Raw genomic sequence first — 22,509 nt, 5'->3', positions numbered from 1 at the left:
TGAATTCTACACGAATTCATTAAAAAGTAATACAAAAACTCTGTATTTACCTGTGGTCCTCATTTGTAGCTATCAAGCTGGACACATTCCGTAATATCCCACCTCCACTTTCAATAATGGCTAAGGTGTTTGTCTGGCTCCGGTAAGTGAGAGTGCCAACCAAAAATGCGAGCGCACCATCTACAGCACATATATCGGCTTTATTCTCAGTGCAATGTGCTGACAAATTCCATAAGGCACTCAATACGCTTTTCAGGGTTGATTCCTATTAAGAAACAAATTACATGTCATCTAATTAGAGCTGAAACGTGTCTCTCATAACTTCTATGTTTACTTATGTTGAGTAAATTATTATTTTTTAAAATCTCCCTCGCTGCTCACACTTTACTGGTAAAGTGTTAGGAATTCCCCATTTAGGAAAACTTTCATTAAAATAACAAATGGAACTTAAGTTACTCGTAGCCTCATACAATACGCAGAACACAGTATTAAACTAATAACCTTTCTGAAATACATTCTGAGTGTTCAGATGGCGTGCACATATCTTACAAGAGCTTATTACAATACAAACAGAACTGATGTACATGCTGAAAAGATAACATTATGAGGATGACAGAAACTACAAAAAACTTTCTCTATGCTGATATCTACACCATATCTAAGAAGTGTTATTAAATGAAAAAAGCAAGTTGCAGAGAAGTATGTACCATATTCTGGTTGTATAAAACACATATATATTTACATGTAGTTGATTCAAAAGTAACAATACAACTCATTAAAAATAAAGCACAACTGAAAACCTTCAATTCCTAAAAATCTCAAATAAACACAGTAATTTCAAACCCAGGAATCCCAGGTATACAAGACTATAGCAATCTGTCAAATTGTAACAGCTGCAGAAACACTCTGTATATACAATTAAAGATACTTGGTCAAAACCTGCCATGACCCTGATGCCAGTCTTTCCTCTTACTACAAGTCAAATAAGGAATAAACATCCATTATAAATCTACTCTGTGCCTATCACAATTAGAGGTACTCCAGAGGACAGAAACACAGCAAATTGATACCCACTTGAAGGTGTCAACAATTTACTTTGGGGAGAAAGAGATACAAACTACACTTCAGCCCTGGCTGGCGTAGCTCAGTGGATTGAGCTCGGGCTGCGAACCAAAGTGTCGCAGGTTTGATTCCCAGTCAAGGTACATGCCTGGGTTGCAGGCCACGACCGCCAGCAACTGCACATTGATGTTCCTCTCTCTCTCCTTCTCTCTTTCTCCCTCCCTCCGTCCCTCCCTCCCTCTCCCTCCCTCCCTTCCCTCTCTGAAAATAAATAAATAAAATCTTAAAACGACAACAACAACAACAACAACAAAAACCCCTACACTTCAATAAAACAAAGTACTCTAAAGGAAAGAAAGTGTCCACCTAAATTTAATCAAATAAAATATGTCATCGGGGAGAGCAGCTTAGTAGAAGTCCTGTACACTCAGAGACAGTTTCTCCTGTCAGGGGAATTAGAATGAGGAAAAGCATGGAAGTGGGAATCAGCAAGGGAGAACTGAAGGACAGAGAAGAGGGAGAGGAGATCAAAGTCTGTTCTGGGGAGTAGTGAGAATTAAGGTCAGAGAGGTCAAAGAAGGTCTTAAATGTCATAGTAGACATATGAGGTCTAATCCAATAAATAGACACTGTATTCTCTTCATCAGGACATTAAATGAAACAATCTAGGAACAGGTTTAGATACTATTTATGAGGAAGCAGAGGAGAAGTGCTTTCACCAATCAAGATTGGAGAAGGATAAGGGCTCAATTTTATGCTTGATATAATGGCAGGACATTCAAAGTATCCTGAGAATGGGGTGGGTAGCAGGAGTTTAGAGGAGTGTGAGCTTTTATTCTGTAACTGGTGCAGAGGGAGAGTTGAAGGTAGGGAAATAGAAGTTGCTCTCTACAAGACTACCAGTACAGGGACCAGAGTTTGTTTCAAAGAAGCTTTACAGCTAGATTAAGGGAAATGAAGAAATGGCTAGAGGCTGAGAGTGCAGGTGGTAAAAACAAAGGGAGGATCTTCAACAAGGTGTGTCAGCAAAAAGTAACAAATATAGGTGTAGGCAGATAATAAAAACCCAAGTTAATGTATAAATCTAGATTCTGTTAGAAGCAAAATTAAGAGGGACTGAAGAAGGTATACCAGTTAAGAAATGGAGCAAGTGACTTGTTCAGGGTCTGAGTTGTTACACTGCAGGAATTAAAAGTAACAGTGATTTTTTTTTTAAGTTTCCAAAATACTGGGCTTCCTGTAGGTAGTTGTGACATAAAAGGCTTTCTTCTCTATCCATCAGAGAAGATATAAAGGACAATAGTAAGGGGCTAACATCTTTGAGTGAACAGCAACACTTGGCACACCGACTGCAGGTGAAGGAAAGGTTCTGCTGTGCGGAAGAGGAAGAGCCAGCTGAATGAAGTTAAAACGACACAGTGTATGAGGACTATGGCAGGTAGTGCTGATTCTCTTGGTCACTAGTAGTAAATGAAGTTGAGGAAAAGATGAAGAATTGAGAAAGGGAATGTTGATGACTATTGCACTGAATGTAGAAAAAGAGGGAACAAATCAATTTTAATACTGATAACCAGAAGCAGGCCCAAACCAGAACTGGGTATATACATTTCTAAAGGCTAGTTTTTTCCAAGATTGGACTCGAATTTGAAAATTATATATGACTTTAGGGAGAAATGATCTTTAAAATACTACTCTTCCTTTATAAGAACAGAGTATGCCTTTCCATTTACTATGGTCTTCTTTTATGTTCCCTGGTAGGATGTATTTTTTAATCTAGCTTTCATGGGTTGTAGCAATTAGAATGCATGTAAATCTCTAAGGTTCTTTAAAGATAATAAAGTCCTGAGTGATTCAGCAGCAGTACAAGTTCCCATAATATATACAAACCATTAAACCTTTCTGAAAATATGCAGGTTTGATTAGATTAGGAGCCTTAAAGTGTGTATAGTACTAATTTCTTTGTACAACTTTACTGAGGTATAACTGGAGAACAATAAATTTCAAGTGTGCAATCTGATCACCTTTGATGTACATGTATACCAAGAAACCATCACCAATCAAGACAACAAACACATATTTCATCCCCCAGACTTTTTTTGCAAAAGAAGTATTATAATTTTCTGTTTGCAGGTGACATGATCTTGTATATGATAAACTCTAAAGGCTCACCAAAACATTGTTAGAATAAACATATTCAGCAAAGTTGCAACATACAAAAATCAGTTGTGCTTTTATATACTAACAATGAATTATCTGAAAGAGAAATAAAGAAAAACAATCCAATTTATGATAGGATCAAAAGCAATAAAATACTTAGAAATAAATTTAACCAAGAAGGTAAAAAATCTGTATACTGAAACCTACAAGACTTTGTGATAAAAGAAGTTGAAGGAGGCACAATAGAAAGATATCTTGTGTTCATGGATCACAAGAATTAGTATTGCAAAAGTGCTCACACAATCTGAAGTCATCTACAAACTGAATGTAATCCTATAAAGATTCTAATGACATTTACAAAATACATGCATTTATTGATTCCCGAGAAAGAGAGGAAGGGAGAGAAAAAGGAATGGAAACATATATTGGTTTGCTTTCCATACGTGCGCCGACCAGGGACCAAACTTGCAACACAGGTATGTGTCATTCCCCCAGATTTCCTAGTAACTCCTTGTGATCCTCCCTCAACCTCAGGCAACTACTCATGTTTTCTGTCTTTACAGTTTATTGCATGAACAGTTCATTCTTTTTATAGCCTAATAGTATTCCATTTTGGACATTCCACAATTGGTTTACCTATTTACCTGTTGATGGACATTAGAATTACTTCTAGTTTTTGGCTACCACAAATAATATTTCTGTGACCATTTGTGCGTAAGTCTTTGTGTGAATGTAAATTTTTGCTCCTCTTGGGTAAATATTTAAGGAGTAAAATGTCTATGTTGTAAGGTAGGTGTATGTTTAACTTTTTAAAACACTGACAAATGTTCTCTAAAGTGGTTATACCATTTTACATTCCCATCAGCAGTGCCTGAAAAATTCCAGCTGTTTGACATCCTTGACAATACTCGGTCAATCTTTAAATTTTAACTAATATACCATGTATAATGGCATCTCATTGTGGTTTTAATTTATTTTTTTTCTGGTGACTAATGCTGTTGAGTATATTTTCAAGTGCTTACTGGCCATTCATGTCTTCTTTTCGGTAGCACTGGTGCAAGTATTCTGCCAATTCAGTAGTGTTTTAAAGCTAACATTATGCAGATCTTAAGTATATTTGAGGATTTTATTTATTTTATTTTTAGAGGGAAGGGAAGGAGAAAGAGAGGGAGAGAAACACCAGTGTGTGGCTGCCTCTCATGCGCCCCCTACTGTGGACCTGGCCCATAACCCAGGCATGTGCCCAGACTGGGAATCAAACCAGTGACCCTTTGGTTCATAGGCCAGCTCTCAATTCACTGAGCCACACCAGCCAGGGCTATATTTGAATACAGCGTATTATCTTTATATCAGTTATTTAGTTAAATATATTTCTTACTTCTAATAATTTCCAGTTGATTTTACTGGGTTTTCCAGGTATAAAATAATTTAGCAAAATACATAAATAAACAAAAAATAAAACTTTTTGCTTTCTTTGAAAAGAAAATTTTAAAGAAAAAAAATGTAGACAGTAGTTCTAGGAGGACTGGTTGGGTAAAAGGAAGCCTGCAATGGCAAAGACTTGAGTACTCCTTCCTAAATTTCAAGTTTAATTAAAAAAAAAAATAGCTTAGTTTCTGAAATAGATACCCACCTAGACATACTTCTTCTTATAAACAAATGATTATTTGGAGATTGCTAGCTCTTGAGTCTGACCACCTCTTGATAAGCTGACCATGACAATTTGAGGACTTCAGGGGGTTCAGATTTTAAGAGCATAGAGGTAACATTTATACCAGCAATTCTCAACTGGGGGTGACTTGGTCCCTCCTCCCTTCTGGGGGACATTGATAATCTCTGGAGACATTTTTGACTGTCATGACCAAGGGGAGGGTGTACTGACATCTAGTGGGCAGAGACTAGGAAGGCTGCTAAATATCCCACAAAACACAGGTCAGTTCCCCCAAAGAATTATCTGGGCCAAGATGTCAATAGTGCCGGATCTGAGAAACCCTGACTTACACTAGGCCACAGTACCTGCTTTTCCATCTGAATACTTTAGGAGTCTGGAGTAGTCTAGACTAAGGATTGGTGAGATAAACAGGTCAGGAATTAGGGACTTTCAATGGTGGGAGAGTGACAAAAAAGTATTCCAAGGTGAAATCACATTATAGTACTAAATGTTTCCAAAGGTACCTTTTTAACTTCCAAAGCACACTCCATCAATGCTTTCACACTTCCAACTTCACGCAATGTCTTTTTACTATTTACATCTGCTCTCCAAGACAAATTCCTCAAAACACTTGCAATAACCTGAAAATGAATTCAATTTTAGAACTTTTGTATATAAAATAATTTATACTAGTTGTATTTTGTTTTTTGTTTTTAATACTAGAGAGAAGAGTAGAAATCTATTAAGAAATTCCTCTTAAATCCTAATATGGTACCCAAAGGAATTCCTACCATATAGTTATTATCCTTTATTCTGGTGTTAATATAATTGTAATTTAAACATGAAATACTAAACACTGAGTCACAGCTTAAATTAATCTAAATCAGGAAAGTCAGCAGCTGATATCCTAGAAGAACATTTGAAATTCTAAGCAGTACCTGCTGTAAGTCCTCACTCTCCGACTTCAGTTGGGCGACCAGTGCTCTCATGCAGCCTTTCATGGAGCAGAGTGTGGCCTGCAAAAATCAGATATGGAACAGAGGGTCATTACAAGGCCACTTGGAGCTGGGCTTTATTTTTGACTACTAAACTTCAAATACAGTTTTAACTGACCCATTTTAATTAAAGCTAATATTTTACTCACAAAAATTTAGAATCAGATTACACAAATGAAGGACAAATACCCTCCTAATTTTTTGCTATATCTGTTCTTCTTTTGGCAAATTGGAAAACTAAAGTGAAAAAATGATAAGAAATGAGAAGCAAAGGGTTTTAAAGTTAGGTCTCTTATTTGGATACAACCAATATGCATGTAACATTTGCATTGGTCATCAGGATTTTCAGATTTTTCCTCATTCCTAGGAACAGTGTTTTATTTTTAAAAAAAGATTGTATTTATTTACTTTCAGAGAGAGGGGAAGGGAGGGAGAAAGAAAGGAAAAGAAATATCTATTGGTTGCCTCTCGCTTGCCCCTAACTGGGGAGCTGGCCCACAACTCAGGCATGTGCCCTGGCTGGGAATCAAACTGGTGACCTTCGGTTCACAGGCCAGGACTCAATCCACTCACTGAGGCTCCAGCCAGGGCTAGGAACAGTGTTTTAAATATGATTAAATATATTCACTATTGTGTTCTATCTTTTGCTTTTGTTTAATCATAAGACAACCAAATGAATAAGGATATACAGTGGGGTGTGAAGTACAGGTTTTTATTAGTCAGTGTTTAACAGGAGAGTGACAAAAAGAAAATCAGTGAAAAGCAGGTTGTACGAAAGTAAGCTAACTCATACCTGAGATGTCTTAAGAAGTGGATCTTATAAAACATACCTTGTTTGCTACATCTCCAAAAGTCAAGTTTGTCAAAGCCATTCCAGCATATCGTCTTAATGTAATACTGTAGTGGTCATTAGTAAGCCCATACATTTCACAGTCCACTTGCAATAATTCTGCAATGGCCTGTAGTCCCCCTAATTTAAAAGGGCAAGAGGAAAAAGACAACAATCTAAAATAAAACTAACTGGTACCAAGTTTATAATTTAAATATTAGAAAAAAACCTCAAGAATGAGAATATATAGTTTAAATTTGTCTTTAGAATTACAAGCTATAAACGCTGTTATAAAGAACTTTAGTCTAATACATTTATAAAGTACAACTGACAACTATTCCATTTTCTGCCAGTTTCTTGACCCTCCAGCCCTTGCCCTACCAAGTGAAATAAGCATTGCACTCTATTTGCTATACATACACTGTATCTTGTCAATGATGAAAAAGGCTATTTTTAAACACTAGGTCTTCCTGAATATAAGCAGGAAAAGGTAACTTATTTTTATTATTAGGGCTTTATACTTTTCATTGTTGCACACTGTGGCCTAATTACTTCAATGTTTTTTAACCTGCTGAATAGTTATCCTTAGAAATATTGAAAGTTATGAATGAAACTGCATAAAGCAAAGCTTATTTTTTTAAATAAAAAAGAACTGCCTGTTCAATGTGCTACTATAAAGCTACTTACATTTATTAAAAAAAATTCTTACTTTTTTTTTGATACTCAGAGGTGTCAAATACCCACTATACTAGGATGTAGTATTTTCCTTCCCCTCGATCCCCACGACTGAGTGTGCTCAACAGTGCCCACAGTGGTCAACACTAGGACAGCAAGGAGGAGAATGATGAGAAAGGAAAGGGAAAGACAAAGAGGAAGGGGTAGTAGAAAAACAAACAAGAGGCAAAGCAAAATGGTGAGGCAGTGAACAAAAATAAAAATAAAAATAAAAATGTAAATGGAGGCTATTCAAAATATTCTTCACCATCAATATTAATCATTGTGGGAATGAGAATATTATTTTGTCACAGAGAAGTGGCTTAGACAAAAAAAAAAAGAGGATAAATATAAACAGACTATCTTGGATACTGTAAGTCTAAATGGTCAGTTTATTAATCTGAGAGAACCTGTACATTTAATATTTTTTCAAATAATCTAGAAGGGTCAGTATGTAGAGGAATCTGCAAGTTTGCAAAACAGGCAAAGTTCTATCTTAGGTCAAGAATTCTAGGCCAGGGCATTTAAGTATAGAAAGATTCACATAAATCTTTATGATTAGCAGAAATGAGAGATAACTTTAACTGTAGATAAGTGAAAATTAATTTGGTTAAAGAAAATCCAAATTATATTTAGGAAGATTTTCTTCCAACTACTCATAGTGATTGAAAATATATAGGAGTGAACTCAAAATACACTGACTGTCTTTATGGACCTTAAAGATTAGTGCAAAGATAGTCACTGAACAACTAATTAAAGTGTGTTGGACTGTGTAAGTTCAGGGCAAGATAATAGGTGGTCTTAACCTAAACTGGAGGGGATCAAGAAAAAGGCTGAGGAAATAATGTTTAAGTTGAGACTTAAATGGAGTATCCAAAAAGGCGGGGCAAGAATCATGAAGCATTTTAGGCAGATAAAATAGCATGTGCAAGGTCCGTGGGCCTGAAATATACAGCATAAAGACTGTAAGATGAGGCTACAAAAATGGCTAGAGGCCGATCATGCAAGACTTTATGTGCCACACTAAGGACTTCAGGCACAGGAAGGAATAATTTTATGTGTGCTCTATCTAAGTAGATTCTCAGGGCTGCAGGGTGCAGAATGGATTATGACGGAAGTTGTGAGACAAGTAAGACAAAGTTGCAGAATGGAAGACAGGATGGTGGCTTGAACTGGGGATGAAAATAAGAGCAGTGATTTGAGATATATGAGTATTTAAGATGCAAAACTAAAGCACTCAGTTACCAGATGTAGGAGATAAAGATAAGGTCATGGATGTCTTTGAAGATTCTGGTCTGAGCAACTGTTTTGACTGGAATGTCATTTTCTGAGAAAAGACCCCCCACCCTCCTGTGGGGCAGAGACAGAGAGATCTGGGGATGCATGAGATAAAAATTTCAGTTGTGGCAGCTCAATTAGAAATGTCTACACAACTATCCAAGTAAAGGTGCCAGATGAACACTTTGATAATGTACTTAAAACTCAGGAGACAGAACTTGGATTAAGATGTAAATTTAAAAAACACTGTAACTGAAGCCATGGAGTGGAGGATACTACTTAGGGAGAGAGGAAGAGAGCCTAGGACAGAGCTTTGAGAAATTTGACCAAGTGCTACTTGGATAAAGGAGAGAGTGCCAGTAAAGAACTTGGAGTTTTGACCCAGGACACTGACCTGAAGACAGTGCTGGTGCTGATGAGATCACCAAATTGTTGAGCATTACAAAGCAGACTACGAATAGCAAAACAAAACATGCTACATTTTGTGCCTACATAAAATCCTGCCTGGTGTAGTGGTATCTGTAATAGATTCCAAGGAGGAACTAACTGAGCATTCTTTGATGGAGAAACTAAAAATCTTAGAATTTGATTCTGAAAAAAAATTAAAGAATATAGCCAATGGCCAATGTGAACAAAACCATGATGAATGTGGTTAATGAAAAAAAGGATATTTAATAGAATTTAGGATATCAGATATAGGAGAGAGTCCTTTGTTTTCAGGCAAATAAAAATATGATAAAAATTATTATTAGCATAAAAACAGGTTGCCCTGAGAAAAAATTATAATATTTCCAAGTAATGCAAATATAACGAGCATGTTCTTAGCACGTATGTTAGAAAACAGGGATCCAGATAGAGCAAATGCCACCCAATATGGTATCTCAAAATGTTACAGATAGTAGAGAACCAAGAGCTTCAGGTGACATTCAATAGCATCCTTAAAAAAAAAAATAGAAAGATGACATAATTTTAAGTGTGTGTGTGTGTGTGTGTGTGTAAACCTGATTTAGCATGACATGCCTCATTGTAAAATAAATATTAGGGGTTCAACATCAATAGTGTATAGCTTTGTGTTTCACAGAATTTTCTGATCACAAGAATTACCTAAGCCACTAATTATTAGAAAATATTATTTCTAGGTTCCCCCTCTGAAGATTCTGTTTTACTAAGCCTGATTGCTACAGGGCCAGAGAACCTATATGGTTTGACAAGTACTTCTAGTGATCATTATGACCTGGTTTTGGAAACATTAATGCAAATGAGTTCCTCGAAAGTAGGACTATGTCTTAATCTTTTCTTGTATCTGGTGCCTAGCAAATTTTCTGGGACAGGACTAAGAAATAATAAATTAATAAATACACCACTAATATAGTCTAACACTTGCAGTACTAATAGGAGCAAACTTATATGACCCTGATAGCTGTAGAACCTTCTTGTATGGATGAGTGACAATCCCAGCTGACTGGGCTTAGGAATTGTCCCTCACCTATTTGGGACTTTTTTCCTCCTACCCCTCACAGTCAGGTACTTTGTGCTATCTCTCTATTTCTCCACAGTCCACAAACCTTGATCCTTCTTTTGTTCCAGTGCAAATTCGGAGGCTAGGAATGAGAAGGTAATCCTCTGTGGCTATGTCCCCAGCAGTCACACCCCAAAGGCCCCATCCTGCTCCTCACCTGAAAGCCCCTGCCCTAGCTCCTGTGATGAAATGCCCCGGGTAGCCTTCCTACCTGAGGAAGGAAGAGGAACAAATACTGAGTCTGCGTTTTACTTTGAAATTCAGATGATTAATGTGTCAGTCCTAGTCTACAGTCCATTGGAACACAGGGACATTTATAGAAAAATCTTTGCATTAGCTTAAAATTGAATTAATTTTCCTATTTATTCATTATTTTTATCCCCTTCCCATTATTACTAGTATTAAAAAATGCCACCCAAACATAACAGTTTCACAAATGTTGGGGTTGTATTGAGGAAAGGAGAACTCCTAAGATTACAGTCAGTTCCGCAGGAGGCCGAGGGAGGTGGTGGGGGAAGCAAAGAGAATCAGGTGGGCCAACTGCGAGGGCCTGTGGGAAGAAAAGCACAGGTGGAGCGCAGGGCTGGAATCAGAAGGACACAGCCTCCTAAAGGAATGACTCTGAAGGAGACAACACTCATTTTGGCTGTTCAGGTTCTCTGCTTAAGTCTCATGACTTTGTCACTTTTAAGATATATAATGAATGATGATGAGGGTGACAGTAAAACGAAGTGGAAGCTGGAATGCAACATAACGTAACAGCACAAAAAGCCAGGGCACAGCTACACTATGATGTGGACTCAGTACGGCCTTGCTTGTGGCACCACTAGAGATATCCAGTTCACATGAGATGGCTCAGCATGATGCAATTTATAAATACCACATGTGCACAATGAACCTAGAAATCAAAGAAAGACGGTTACATGAAAAATGGGGTGCACAATGCAGGTTATATAAGGAGGAAAGTGTGTGATAACACATACTTAGAAGAGTAATCCTTCCAAAATTAATTGAATGTTTCTGATTTAAATTAGAGCATAATGCTTTTCCACAGTAACCAGTTTTAAAGATACCATGGTGTTTATCATGAAAATCTAGTGAAGTACTGATCACCACAAAGGTAAATGAGATTCTTAATAACAAGTCCTTCTGGTGGCCATAAGTGACTGAGTCAGAACAATGAAGTAGCTCCACGTTTCAAAATAATTCAAACTACCCTCCCTGTCAACTGTCACACAGGGTCTACCTTGGCAATAGGGGCAAGGAGTGGCCCATTAGTAATCTTCCCAATCTATGCCTGAGATCTTGAAAATCCAAGTTAGTTTAGGGTAGCAGTTTCTGTTATCTAAAAACTTCTCTTTTCTGGAAACCAGATTATAATTATATATATATGCTACAAGGAGGAAGCAGCTGGTAATAGAAGTTAGTGGCCATAAATTCCATTTCCACAGTGAAGAAACCTTTAGTATTCTTCTATGCCATTAAGAAACATTTTTGTCTTACCAAGTTCATTCATTGCATGTCTATGTTCTTCATCAAATGAAAGTTTCATTAGCACACACACAGCAGGACAGATCTGATGTTCAACAGGAGCTGGCACTGAAAAATAAAATTGACATAAACCATAATGCTTTGTTTTCTCAAAAGCAATGATGTTTATTATACTTAAAAAATACGTAGAGAGCTCACCAACATATCCCTAATGTATAGTTCAATGGATCAACAAATATTTGCTGAACAGATAAATAAGTACTACAAACAAGAATGAGTAAAGGCCTTTGCTTGGTTCCATTAAAATGTTTACCACTCATCTGCCCTTAACCAAGTCTTTTAGAATAAGTCCTTTGCAAGTTTATGCTACAACTCAAATAATTTAAAATTACGTTTACTATATGAAAAAACAAAAATATTTTGGTATAAAACTGTTTAATTTTATTTATAATTGCTGTTTAAACTACTGTCATGAGTGTGGGTTAGAAGCACATTGCTGCGTACAAATGTGGTAGAGAAATCTAGTACAAACCTAGTAAAGTTTACTTCTTATATTGACAGATACTAGACAGTAAACAAAAATTTAAAGAAAAGGCATCTGAGAAAATGTACTTCCACATTTAACACTATGCACAAAGTTTCAAAACTTCTCTGAAATAAAATTTAAAAAGCAAGCATTTTTCAGAAGTAATATTCTATTTATTCTATTTAACTTTTTTGAGAAGAGGTTATCAAGAACACAAAATGCTAGTCATTGCATAATTGTCAATAGCCAAAGAAAACAATCTAGAAATCTCCCAGTAAAGCATCTTAACAGATATAAAGGACTGTTTCTTCTGTTTTTTTGTTTTTTTTTTTTTTTTTTTTTTTTTTTTTTTTTAGGGGAGGGGGAAAGAGAGAAAGAGTGAGGGAGAGAGGTGGGGAGAGAGAGAAAGAGAGAAACACCTATTGGTTGCTTCCCATATCCCCCAATTGGGAGTCGAACCTGTAACTTGGATGTGTGTCTTGACTGGGGATCAAACCCACAACCTTTTTGGTATACAGGATGATGCTGTAACCAACTAAGCCACCTGGCCAGGGGTGTTTTCTTATTCTTGAGATGTTTTAGATTTTAAATTAATTCATCTTTGTAACTAAGCTAAAAAAAAGTCTCCTAAAGCTTCATAGGTCATGTTCTCACCACCATTCCCCTCTGGCTTTTCAAATCCATAGGTTGATACACCCTCCTTTTCTGTGTGTGCATGCGTGTGTGTTCGTATCAGGTGAAAGGAAGGTCTTACCTTATATACTTACTGCTTTTGGTTCTTGCTACAGGAATGTAGTAAGTTATGTCCCAGGGGTCCCAACTCCCATGTTCTCTCCTCCTGAGGGAGAGGGATTGGTGGCCAAGAGTCTCTCCCTGAGCAAAGAGCTGAGCGGCTGATCACCCCCAGCAATAAGGACCCAACACCTGCAGCAGGATGGTGCAGTAGGAAGGGCCCTGAGCTGTGAACAGGAGACCTGGCTTCTGTTCCTGGCCACTTACTAGCTGTGAGGCCATAGGTAAATCTTTTAGCCTTTCTGAGCCTCAGTTTCTTCATCTGTAAAACTGAAATAATAATACCTTCCCTTCCTACTTCACATGGTTGTTGTGAGGATCAAATAACAACAGATTAACTGCTCTGCATCCACTGAGTGATATGCAAATGTATAAGATATTGGCTTGGTCACTAATAGCTGAAAAAACTTACATAAAGTTACTTTCCTAAACTTTATCTATAAAATAAAAGAGACAGGCAACATAATTGCTCAAATCTTTTCTAGATCTACTATGCTATGACTCTGTACGTCTCTCTTGATTTCCTGTTCTTTTTTTGGCTGCATAGCAGTGCATATAACATTTTCCTTTGCTAAATTTTTCTTAATTTTAGACTTTAAAATAGACTTAAGCTTTAAAGTATGTTAGTGTAGATGGCTAATATGCATTTCTCCTTCCTATTCATAAAGACAACATACTAACTAAATAAATTTTTTAAAAAACTTTTACATTTGTTTTGTAACATGCGCTATGATGCACACTATAGGGAACATACTTGGATTTTTGTCCTGGTCCATGCCTTGTTCGTGGGCTTCCTGCCACTCCCAACAGGTTTCACAGTAAGCTCGTATCTGTTCCAAAAGATGAAGGACTCGGATTTCACGCCTGCCTCTCTTGTCATCAGGCTGTGAGTGAATGATGTTGTGGAGTGCTGCACTGGCCCTGGCCCGAGCCTCTTTACTGCCCCGGGAATTTCCCAACAACACAGAGTCTTTGTCATTGCCATGTAAAAGCTGGATGAGGAGAGGAAGACATCCAGACTGTCGCATGGATATACAGCTGTCTTGGGAGCTAGACATAGCTAGCAAAGTTCGTGACATATCATCCTTATCATGAGTACCAAGCATTGACAACAATGAATACACCATTTCCACCTGTGGGCCAAATGAGTTTAGAAACAAAATTATGACTTTAATATCCAAAAGCCAACACCAATGAAGTGATGAATGGAATATTTATCGTAACTCATTAAAAAAAAAAGCAAAAGAAAAAATCTTTTCAGGATGAAGTAATGAATGTTATTTCAAAATCTATATAAAATCATTACCAATTTATTTATATGAGTAAATAACAATAGTGGTAGTATATGGTGCTGAAAGAGCAAGTTGCTTCTTACACACTTAAATTGCTGTTTATCTGGATCCCTGATTATAATGAATGAAAATCAACTAATTTCACTAATACACAGTAAGGAATGTGATCTATCTAAATTCTCTGCACAATTACAAATTTTCACTCCTTTAAGTCTACAGCTATAATGAATAAATACAAAATATTTTTTAAACAATCACTATTCACTAAGTACTAGTTCTCAGCAATCACTAACCCTCATCAGTTATAACAGTATTGTTAAAATTATAAGATTTCTCCCTTACACATGTCAAAAAAATACTTTGCCCTAAGAAGAAGAATGCCATGGTCACATACAGAGTACAAGGCCAGGATTCTTATACAATATTTTTTTAAGCATACTCCTAAGCATCAATTACTCTCTGACAATACATTCTAAGGATTAGAAGCAGATTAGAAACAGGAAACAGTACTCTGTTATCTTGGACTGTGGTCAACTTCATTTTAAAGCTCGAGGTTAACACAAAAAAGTAGAGGCTATTATATAAAGAATGTGTCATGCCTATAAATCAGTGGTTCTTAACTACTGGCAATAACTTGGAGACATTTTCTGTTTCCTCAACAGTAGGAGGAAGTGCTATGGGTGTCTAATGGGTACAGGTCATAGATGCTGCTACATACTATAACGCAACAAAGAGTTATCCAGCCAATAGTGCTCAGGCGGAGAAACTCTAAACGTGTAAACACACACACACTTAGATGTAATTGTGATAGGAAGGCGGTGTGGAACTGTGGATAGATGGGCCTTTGAATTCGGGCTCCACCACTTAGATGAACGAACTGTCTGACACTACCAGGCTATCAAATTTCTCTTAGCCCATTTCCTCAGTTGCAAAATGGAGGAACTTACCTAAGAGGGTTTTCTCTGTAAAGATTAAATGACGTAATACATATATAGGGGAGTAGCTGTCATTCAAAAATGTAGGAAGGTCTCAATATTATGCAAAAATTACTTCAAAAAGGAAAAGGTATTCCAGCTGTCAGTCTTCACACAACAGTCTTCACACATCTTTTACTATAAAGAAAATCTCTAATATTCTTTACTTATTGAAATCTCTAATTTCTTACTTAAAGAGATCTCTAATTTCTTTACTTATTCATGTTGGACAGAGCTGTGGTTGAATTCCGATTTAGTTACGCAACAGCTGCCTAAATCTTTTTTAAAAATCAGTTTTCTTATTTAAAAAAGACAAACAAGAATAACTCATAGGGGCTTTGAGAAGATCAGAGATAACATACATAAAACTCCTAGCATAGTTACTAGGACTCCAGAGGTCCCAAGTAGTAGCTCTTGTGAGTTATTGGAAGAATTAAGTCTTATATTAACAATATCATGGACTATTCTAAAATGCACTTCTTAAACCAACATTAGTTATTTTAGTAATGTTTTTCCTAAAAGCTATTATATTATTAAAATAAAGGACATATAGAGTATATAATAAAAACTAATGTAATTATTTAGATTTAATGAAAAATACGTTGTTTAGTAATATTAGTATTTCATTCTTTGTCAATACAATATTAAAATCTCTGTCTTTAAAACAATAGTAAAATAATTATTTTCTTCTTAAACATACTATTCCCAAGTCCTAAGATATTTGCTACCATCTGAGAGACCCTAAAAAAGCTGACTTATCAGCACTGGATAACATTCAACTTCAATGATTTTCCCATCTACTTAAATAAATACTTATTAAACACTTGTTATATGCAAACCCTGTGCTAAAGGCAGCAAAAAAAACAACATGTAAAAAACAGCCCCTGTTTTCCCAAACCATTTCATGCAAGCTGTAGTGATTCAAAGGAGGGAGAGAGGCCACACAGGGAAGCAGGAGGACCACGCACATTGGAAAATGTTTTATAAAGAAGTGAAGCCTGAGAAGAGTTCTGAAGGGTGGCTACAGCTTTGACAGCTGTGTTGAGGTGGGGTAGAAAGTGGAGTGTGTGTCACTGCAGGCAAGGCAAGGAGGCAGAAAGTCACAGGGAGAGCTCGGGAAGTAGTAAGTAAGCCAGTGAGGCTGGAGCTTTGGATACTTACAGAGAAGTGGACATGACTGAAAAAAAAATAAAAACCAACAAACAAAACAAAACCAAAAACCAACTAGCTAATTTGGCACTTTTTATAATCCTTATTTTCCCTTTGTTTGCACTACTTTGTATAAAAAGATGTCACTTCTTTAAGAGACTGCGATGATGAAATCATAAATCTCCTCTATGTAAAAGATAAAGAATGGTTTTAGCAACATATCTAATGAATACTAGAAGTATTCATAGTATTAGTGACCCGATTTGTAATCTGTTACCTTGGTTCCCAGATGACTTGTCAGCCTTCGAGGAGCAGAGTGTGTGCTACTAGAACTCAAAACACTGGCTGTTTCATGATCCATTCGTGTAGCTGAACCCTAGAAATTAAGAAATTATAGACAGTGTAATTGAGATCGTAGATAAATACAGCTAACTTCATGTTTAGGTACTCTTGAGGGGAGACAGCTAAATATACCATTAAAAATGTGAACATTAACTTCTCAAAATGAATGTTTGTACTTATAAATTTATTAAGTAAATTTTAGAGAAAAGCTGAAGAAAATGAGATTTGTTGCAAAAGACAGTTAAACCACACTATGGAAGTAACTAAACACTGAAGAAATTCTAAGAGTAATATTTTTTCACAGATCCAAAGACATGCAACCACATTCAGTTAAATATAAATTGATTGACAGAAAGCTCCATTTTGATTGATGAAATGCTCCAAATCACCACAAAATTGACTGAATCTGGTGTAGTCCAAGCTCTCTGGGAGTTTATGGTACAGAGAGGACTGCTTGAAACTTCCATTTGAGAAAGACATGAAAAAAATAAATAATTGGAGTATGATATGATGAGCACTATCATACAAGAATATATAAAATACTAAAGGAAAACAAAGAAACAATGAGCTGCTTAGAAGCTATTAAAGGCTGCATAAAATGTCACATTTAAGACAGGAGACAGACCTTGAATTTTGGGATAAGAGGCTGACAAAAGAGCCTGTGTAAAGTTTTAAATGTGAAAGCATGGAGTATTCCAGCTTATTGTGAACAGAACACAAGGTGTGTGGTGGGAGATACAGACTGGATTAAACTATTAAGTATCTCATGTGTCATTTTAAAGGTGCTGCTTTCAAGATGTGGATGTTAAGAGAGTCACTAGACTTTAGACTAGGCAAGGGAATGGCATAACCAGAATCATGTCTCAAAAAAGAGCACCGACAGGATGAAGAGATCGCAGATGGGAAATTAGTAAGTGGGCACTTCTAATAGTTGAGTGGTTTTGAGGGCCCAAAGTCAGGAAGTTAGAATAGGGAAATGGGGATGCCCTATATTTAGGGGATAAAAACCGTTGGTTTGCTAACTACTTTGAATGTGAGTAAAGAGATGTTTGGAGTCAAGGTCAATTTGACTTTGTGCCGAGCTTGGCTACATGGGTAGATAATAGCGCCATTAATAAATACATGGAACCCAGGAAGAGATGATGACTTTTGGTGTGGGGACTGAGCTTGCCTTTGATTATAGTGACATCCAGTAAGAATGTTTAATGGGCACCTGAAAACATAGGATGCAACTCTGGACAGGCATTCATTAATAATTAAGAATAACAATTATAAAAACAGTGTTCAATTAGAAAGTGATATTGGCAGTTATTCTGCTGTAGTTCTCAACTTTCCAAAAGAAAAAACTAGAACATAACCTTTTGAGGGTAGAAACCTCAGTTTGTTCACTGTATTCTTGGTATGAAGGGTAGGTAGTCTTAGGTTCCTAGTAGGTACCCACAAAATATTTGTCAAATTATGACTGAATGAAGAGCTAGTAGTAAAATCCATAAGAACAGGGAGGGATACCACTGCTGGTTCTAATTGTCTTTCAGACATAGATGCTAATTGGAGAAGGGAGGTTAGCAAAAAGGAAATAGGGAATAATAGGTTTTGACGATTGGAAGTTGGTTATTTCCTGGAGGGTACAAAGGACTAGAATGAATCAATATCTCTGAATGTACCCCATTTCCCTAAATTTTGGAATCAACTGATCTTGTGATTTCTTTTTGTACACTAAGTTCACTTGACATGTTAAAACTTCCCTGTGGGCTAGCAACCTTTACTGTTCACCTGCTAAATTCCACTGGTAGACAACACAGAAATTTGTTAACAAGCATTCCTCAGTGATTAGTCAGCATTCTAACAGTGTGCAACAATTAAATCTTCATACAGAGATTTCTGTATTTGTTATAAAAAGTCCTTAAATAGGTAACTGTATAAAGCTCATTTTTAAAAGGACAGCTTAGAACTTCCATAGAGGTCATATTATAGGCCAAAGTTAGTGTTTTCTGACTAGTCTACAAAAAACATATTTAAGACCATCATTCACAGTAACATTTTTAAAAGAGAAAATTACATTTGTAAATTTAATTGTAAATGTAAATTCATTTAACTGTACCTTTAAAATAGGTACATTTTATTGTATGTTAATCTTTCCTCAATGAAGTTGATTTTTAAAGTGCCAACCTGAGCCCTGACTGGTGTGGCTCAGTGGGTTAAGCGTTGTCCTGAAAACGAAAAGGTTGCAGGTTTGACTCCCAGTCAGGGCACATGTCTGGGTTTTGGGCCAGGACCCTGGTTGCAGTAGTATGAGGCAGCTGATTTTTCTCTCTACATTGGTTTCTCTCCCTCTCTTTTGTCCTCCCTTCCCCTTGCTCTAAAATTAAAATCTAAAAACAAAAACAGTGCCAACTTGAGAGGTTTTTAAAAGATTTTATTTATTTATTTTTAGAGAGGGAAGGGAGGGAGAAAGAGGGAGAGAGAGAGAGAGAAAAAAAAACATCAATGTGTGGTTGCTGGGGGCCGTGGCCTACAACCCGGGCATGTGCCCTGACTGGGAATTGAACCTGTGATGCTTTGGAGAGGTGTTTTTTATGGCTCTTCACATAAAAGCATGAAGACCTACTTATGTTCCCTTGCACAGGGAAATCTAGGGTTGGAGTAAGAATACTAGTAAAGAGTCCCAGAGTGTCTACGTTTTCCAATCTTTACCTCTTTTGTGGCTGTGGATGCTTTATGTTGATTAGTCCTCCAGGGATACTTCCCAATTTGAAGCAGCTAGTTAGCATTCCTCAAGGCAGTGAGAAGGGGTAGCAGAGAAAGACTCCTGAATCTCCTTCCACTGCCACCAGCTGCTGGGTGCTTTTATAATGGTTGTTCAATTCATATGCAACCAAACAGCAAATATTTATTGAGCTTCTGCTACTTCCTAGGTATAGCACCAGTCTTTAGAGATATAAGTGAAGACAGTCTTACCCTCACTGCACACAGTTTTGAGTTCAACATGTAAATACTTAGTGGTAAGTGCTTTGATAGTGGCTGTGTGAATACACAGGAAGGGCATACACGTATACTGTTTTGGGAGTACTGGGAGGGCTTCCTGGAAGCAGTGCCATCTGATTTCGTACTTGAACTATGAGAAGGAGTTTAGCCAACAAAAAGGAGGGGGACTAGCCACAGGGCAGCCCAGATGAAGCAGAAGCAAAAGCAAAGGTCAGAAAGAACATGGGGTGTGTGTGTGTGTGTGTCTCAAGGGGGAGGCAGTCAGAAGAGGAGGGGGGAGGAAAAAGAGGGGGTGAGGAAGGGAAAGAGATAAGGGGAGAAGGAGCAAGGGGGGACAGAGAGAAATTTAGAGATAAAGAGCTTATCCTGGATTCAATAAAGAGATGGATCTGAGGCACCATGACTTGGGATAAAGAAAATAGTCAGAAGGCTTTTTTATTGTAGTAATTCAGGCAAGGGGCCTTTCTTGGTTTATAGTAGAAGGGGAACGACTCATCCTGAGGTGAGCATACCATCTTTATTTTTAGTGGAAGGTAGGGTCTAACAGAACCCTTAATGATCCTTGTCTGTTGGTATTCATTCCCTTGTGTAGCTCCCTGCCTTTGAGTGTGGGCTAGATTTACTGAACTGGCTTCTACTGAAGAGTATGCAGCACAGGGGATGAGAAGTCACTTCGAAGACAATGTAACAAGGACTGTGGCTTCCATCTTGGGTACCCTCTCTTGTTCTCACTGAGAGAAGCCTGCTACTGTGTTGTGAACTGCCCTTTGGATACACCCAGGTGACAAGAAATTGATCTCTGGCCAACAGCCAGTGGGGACATGAGGCCTGCTAATAACCGTATGAGTATTTAGAAGCAGATCTTCCCCTAGTCAAGCCTTGAGATGACTGCAGTCCCAGCCAACACCTGACTACATCCTTGTAAGAAACCCTCAACTAGAGAGAGGTACTTGGCTGCGGAAAAAACAACAAACTTTTTTGTGTAAGCTGCTAAAGTTTGTTATTTTAAGCTGCTACTATTTGTTAAGCAGTGATAGATGACTGATACACTATTTGAAACAAAAGAGAAACAAGGGATTAAACCTGAAACAAGGAAAAAACTGTTTCTACAATAAAATTTTCTAACATTGAGTGTAGACATCAAATCTTCTTTCAGCTTCAGTCTTAGTATTTTCCTACAGTTCCCTGATTTGGAGATGTTCCTGCCCTCCCAATATATCTAGCTAGAAATCCAGCTGCATTTATTACAAGGAAACATCGAGAGAACATTTCCATACCCACACTCACTGTAAGTCAAGAACTTGGACCTTGAGGATCTCCCCTGGGCCCCTTTATTATGGCTAGACTTTAGCCAACATTCTTCAGAGAGACTAGAGTCTCTCTACCACAAGAAATGGTACTGTCTTAAGAAGTGTTTCTGCCGAATTCGTGACTCAATTCTGAACAAATTTGAGTGTGATTAACTCACCACCACAAGACCTATTGAAATCAGTCATGATGCACATTCCTTGAATCAGTCTTGCTCATTGCCCAAAGACAATAGGTTCTTTCTGTATTTCAGAACCCCACTCTCAGCCATAAAATGTGTGAGACCCTATTTCTCACCGTTCTCTTTCCTATATAACCTTCCTTGTGGAGTTCCATGCTTCATAAATACTCCTACACCCTCAACTATTCACTTAATGCTCCTTTTACTCTTGGCCTTCACTGAAGCCTAGCTCTCACGGGACATTACTTCCTCTCACAGCACTCTTTCCCACATCCCACATACTTGAGGTAGTAGGTCTTTGTTTTCCTCACCCTTCAACACCACTTTGAAACCATTACTCCTCCAACTTTCCTGTAATAGCCCCAAATCTTGTGTTATAATCACCTTTCCCATTCCCCAGTGCTGTCACCTACCAACCTCCCAATCACTGTCCTCAGTCATTAAATACTTTGGTACAAGGGTCACTAAGTTCCTTTCACTTCAATCACTGCCATCATTCTGAGTAACTTCAACATCCAAGCACATGAGCCATTCAAAACCGAAGCCCCTCAGTTCTACGATCTCATCTTCCATGACAGTTTTCTTCTACTCCATTTTAGCCGTTGACATCATGGCCACATTCTGGATCATTTTCCATCACTCCAAAGTGAATCATCTCTGAATAATACATTTATGTGTCCTGTTGTAACTCTGATAGCTTATGTGTCTATCAATCTCCTTTAACCTTTTCCAAGAAAGCTTTTTTGAAATAACTGGAATATCCAGTGCATGGATCACTCTAGATACTCTAATTTGGATTTCTTGTGGTCTATCACTTCCATAATTCTCTTGCCAGTTTTCAATAATTTTGCCCCACCTGCTGGGAAACACTACAACTGTAGATGAATCCAACTGTCTCTCTGCCTCCTGATATGAACTCCTGAGAAGTATTTGAGAAATTTGAACATGTGAGAAAATACTGCAACTCTCCAGCATACTGCCCATATAAGTTTTATGGTGACCACCACACCTGGGCCCTTTGTACTGCACCTGCAATCCTTGTGTATACCTAGTTAGCTCTCCTACCTTTCTTTGTAGTGGCTATTTTAGACATGCCCAGTTTTTTTTTATATGACTCCATTTATATGAAATACTCAAATTAAACAAATTCATGTATAAGAAAGTACATTACTATTTGCAAGAGGAAATGGGACTGATTGATAACTGGTATGGAGTTTCTTTTTCTTTCTTTCTTTTTTTTTAAGCATTTTTTTTTAATTTTATT

The 22,509-nt window shown here is 37.3% G+C and overlaps 1 protein-coding gene across 15 annotated transcripts in view; it reads right to left on the bottom strand.

Moving 5' to 3' along the window:
• Positions 1 to 22,509, bottom strand: part of APC (APC regulator of WNT signaling pathway) — a 154,441-nt gene that overhangs the window by 9,785 nt on the left and 122,147 nt on the right. For 6 of the 15 annotated variants that reach the window (XM_028508345.2, XM_036020655.1, XM_036020656.1 and 3 more), the window contains 8 exons: positions 16,707 to 16,805; positions 13,769 to 14,147; positions 11,709 to 11,804; positions 10,363 to 10,416; positions 6,696 to 6,835; positions 5,809 to 5,886; positions 5,395 to 5,511; positions 51 to 265 (listed from right to left, as the gene is read on the bottom strand). In XM_028508345.2, coding sequence (XP_028364146.1) covers positions 51 to 265; positions 5,395 to 5,511; positions 5,809 to 5,886; positions 6,696 to 6,835; positions 10,363 to 10,416; positions 11,709 to 11,804; positions 13,769 to 14,147; positions 16,707 to 16,805 — 1,178 coding nt within the window. Of the gene's footprint in view, positions 1 to 50; positions 266 to 5,394; positions 5,512 to 5,808; positions 5,887 to 6,695; positions 6,836 to 10,362; positions 10,417 to 11,708; positions 11,805 to 13,768; positions 14,148 to 16,706; positions 16,806 to 22,509 lie in introns of those variants that run through there. The other 9 variants (XM_028508348.2, XM_028508347.2, XM_028508349.2 and 6 more) reach the window with 5 other exon arrangements.

Source organism: Phyllostomus discolor, chromosome 3 (genome assembly GCF_004126475.2).
Source record: "Phyllostomus discolor isolate MPI-MPIP mPhyDis1 chromosome 3, mPhyDis1.pri.v3, whole genome shotgun sequence".
Taxonomy (NCBI): Eukaryota; Metazoa; Chordata; class Mammalia; order Chiroptera; family Phyllostomidae; genus Phyllostomus; species Phyllostomus discolor.
Note: the sequence above shows the minus strand (reverse complement) of the source record. Positions and strands in the feature narration are given on the sequence as shown.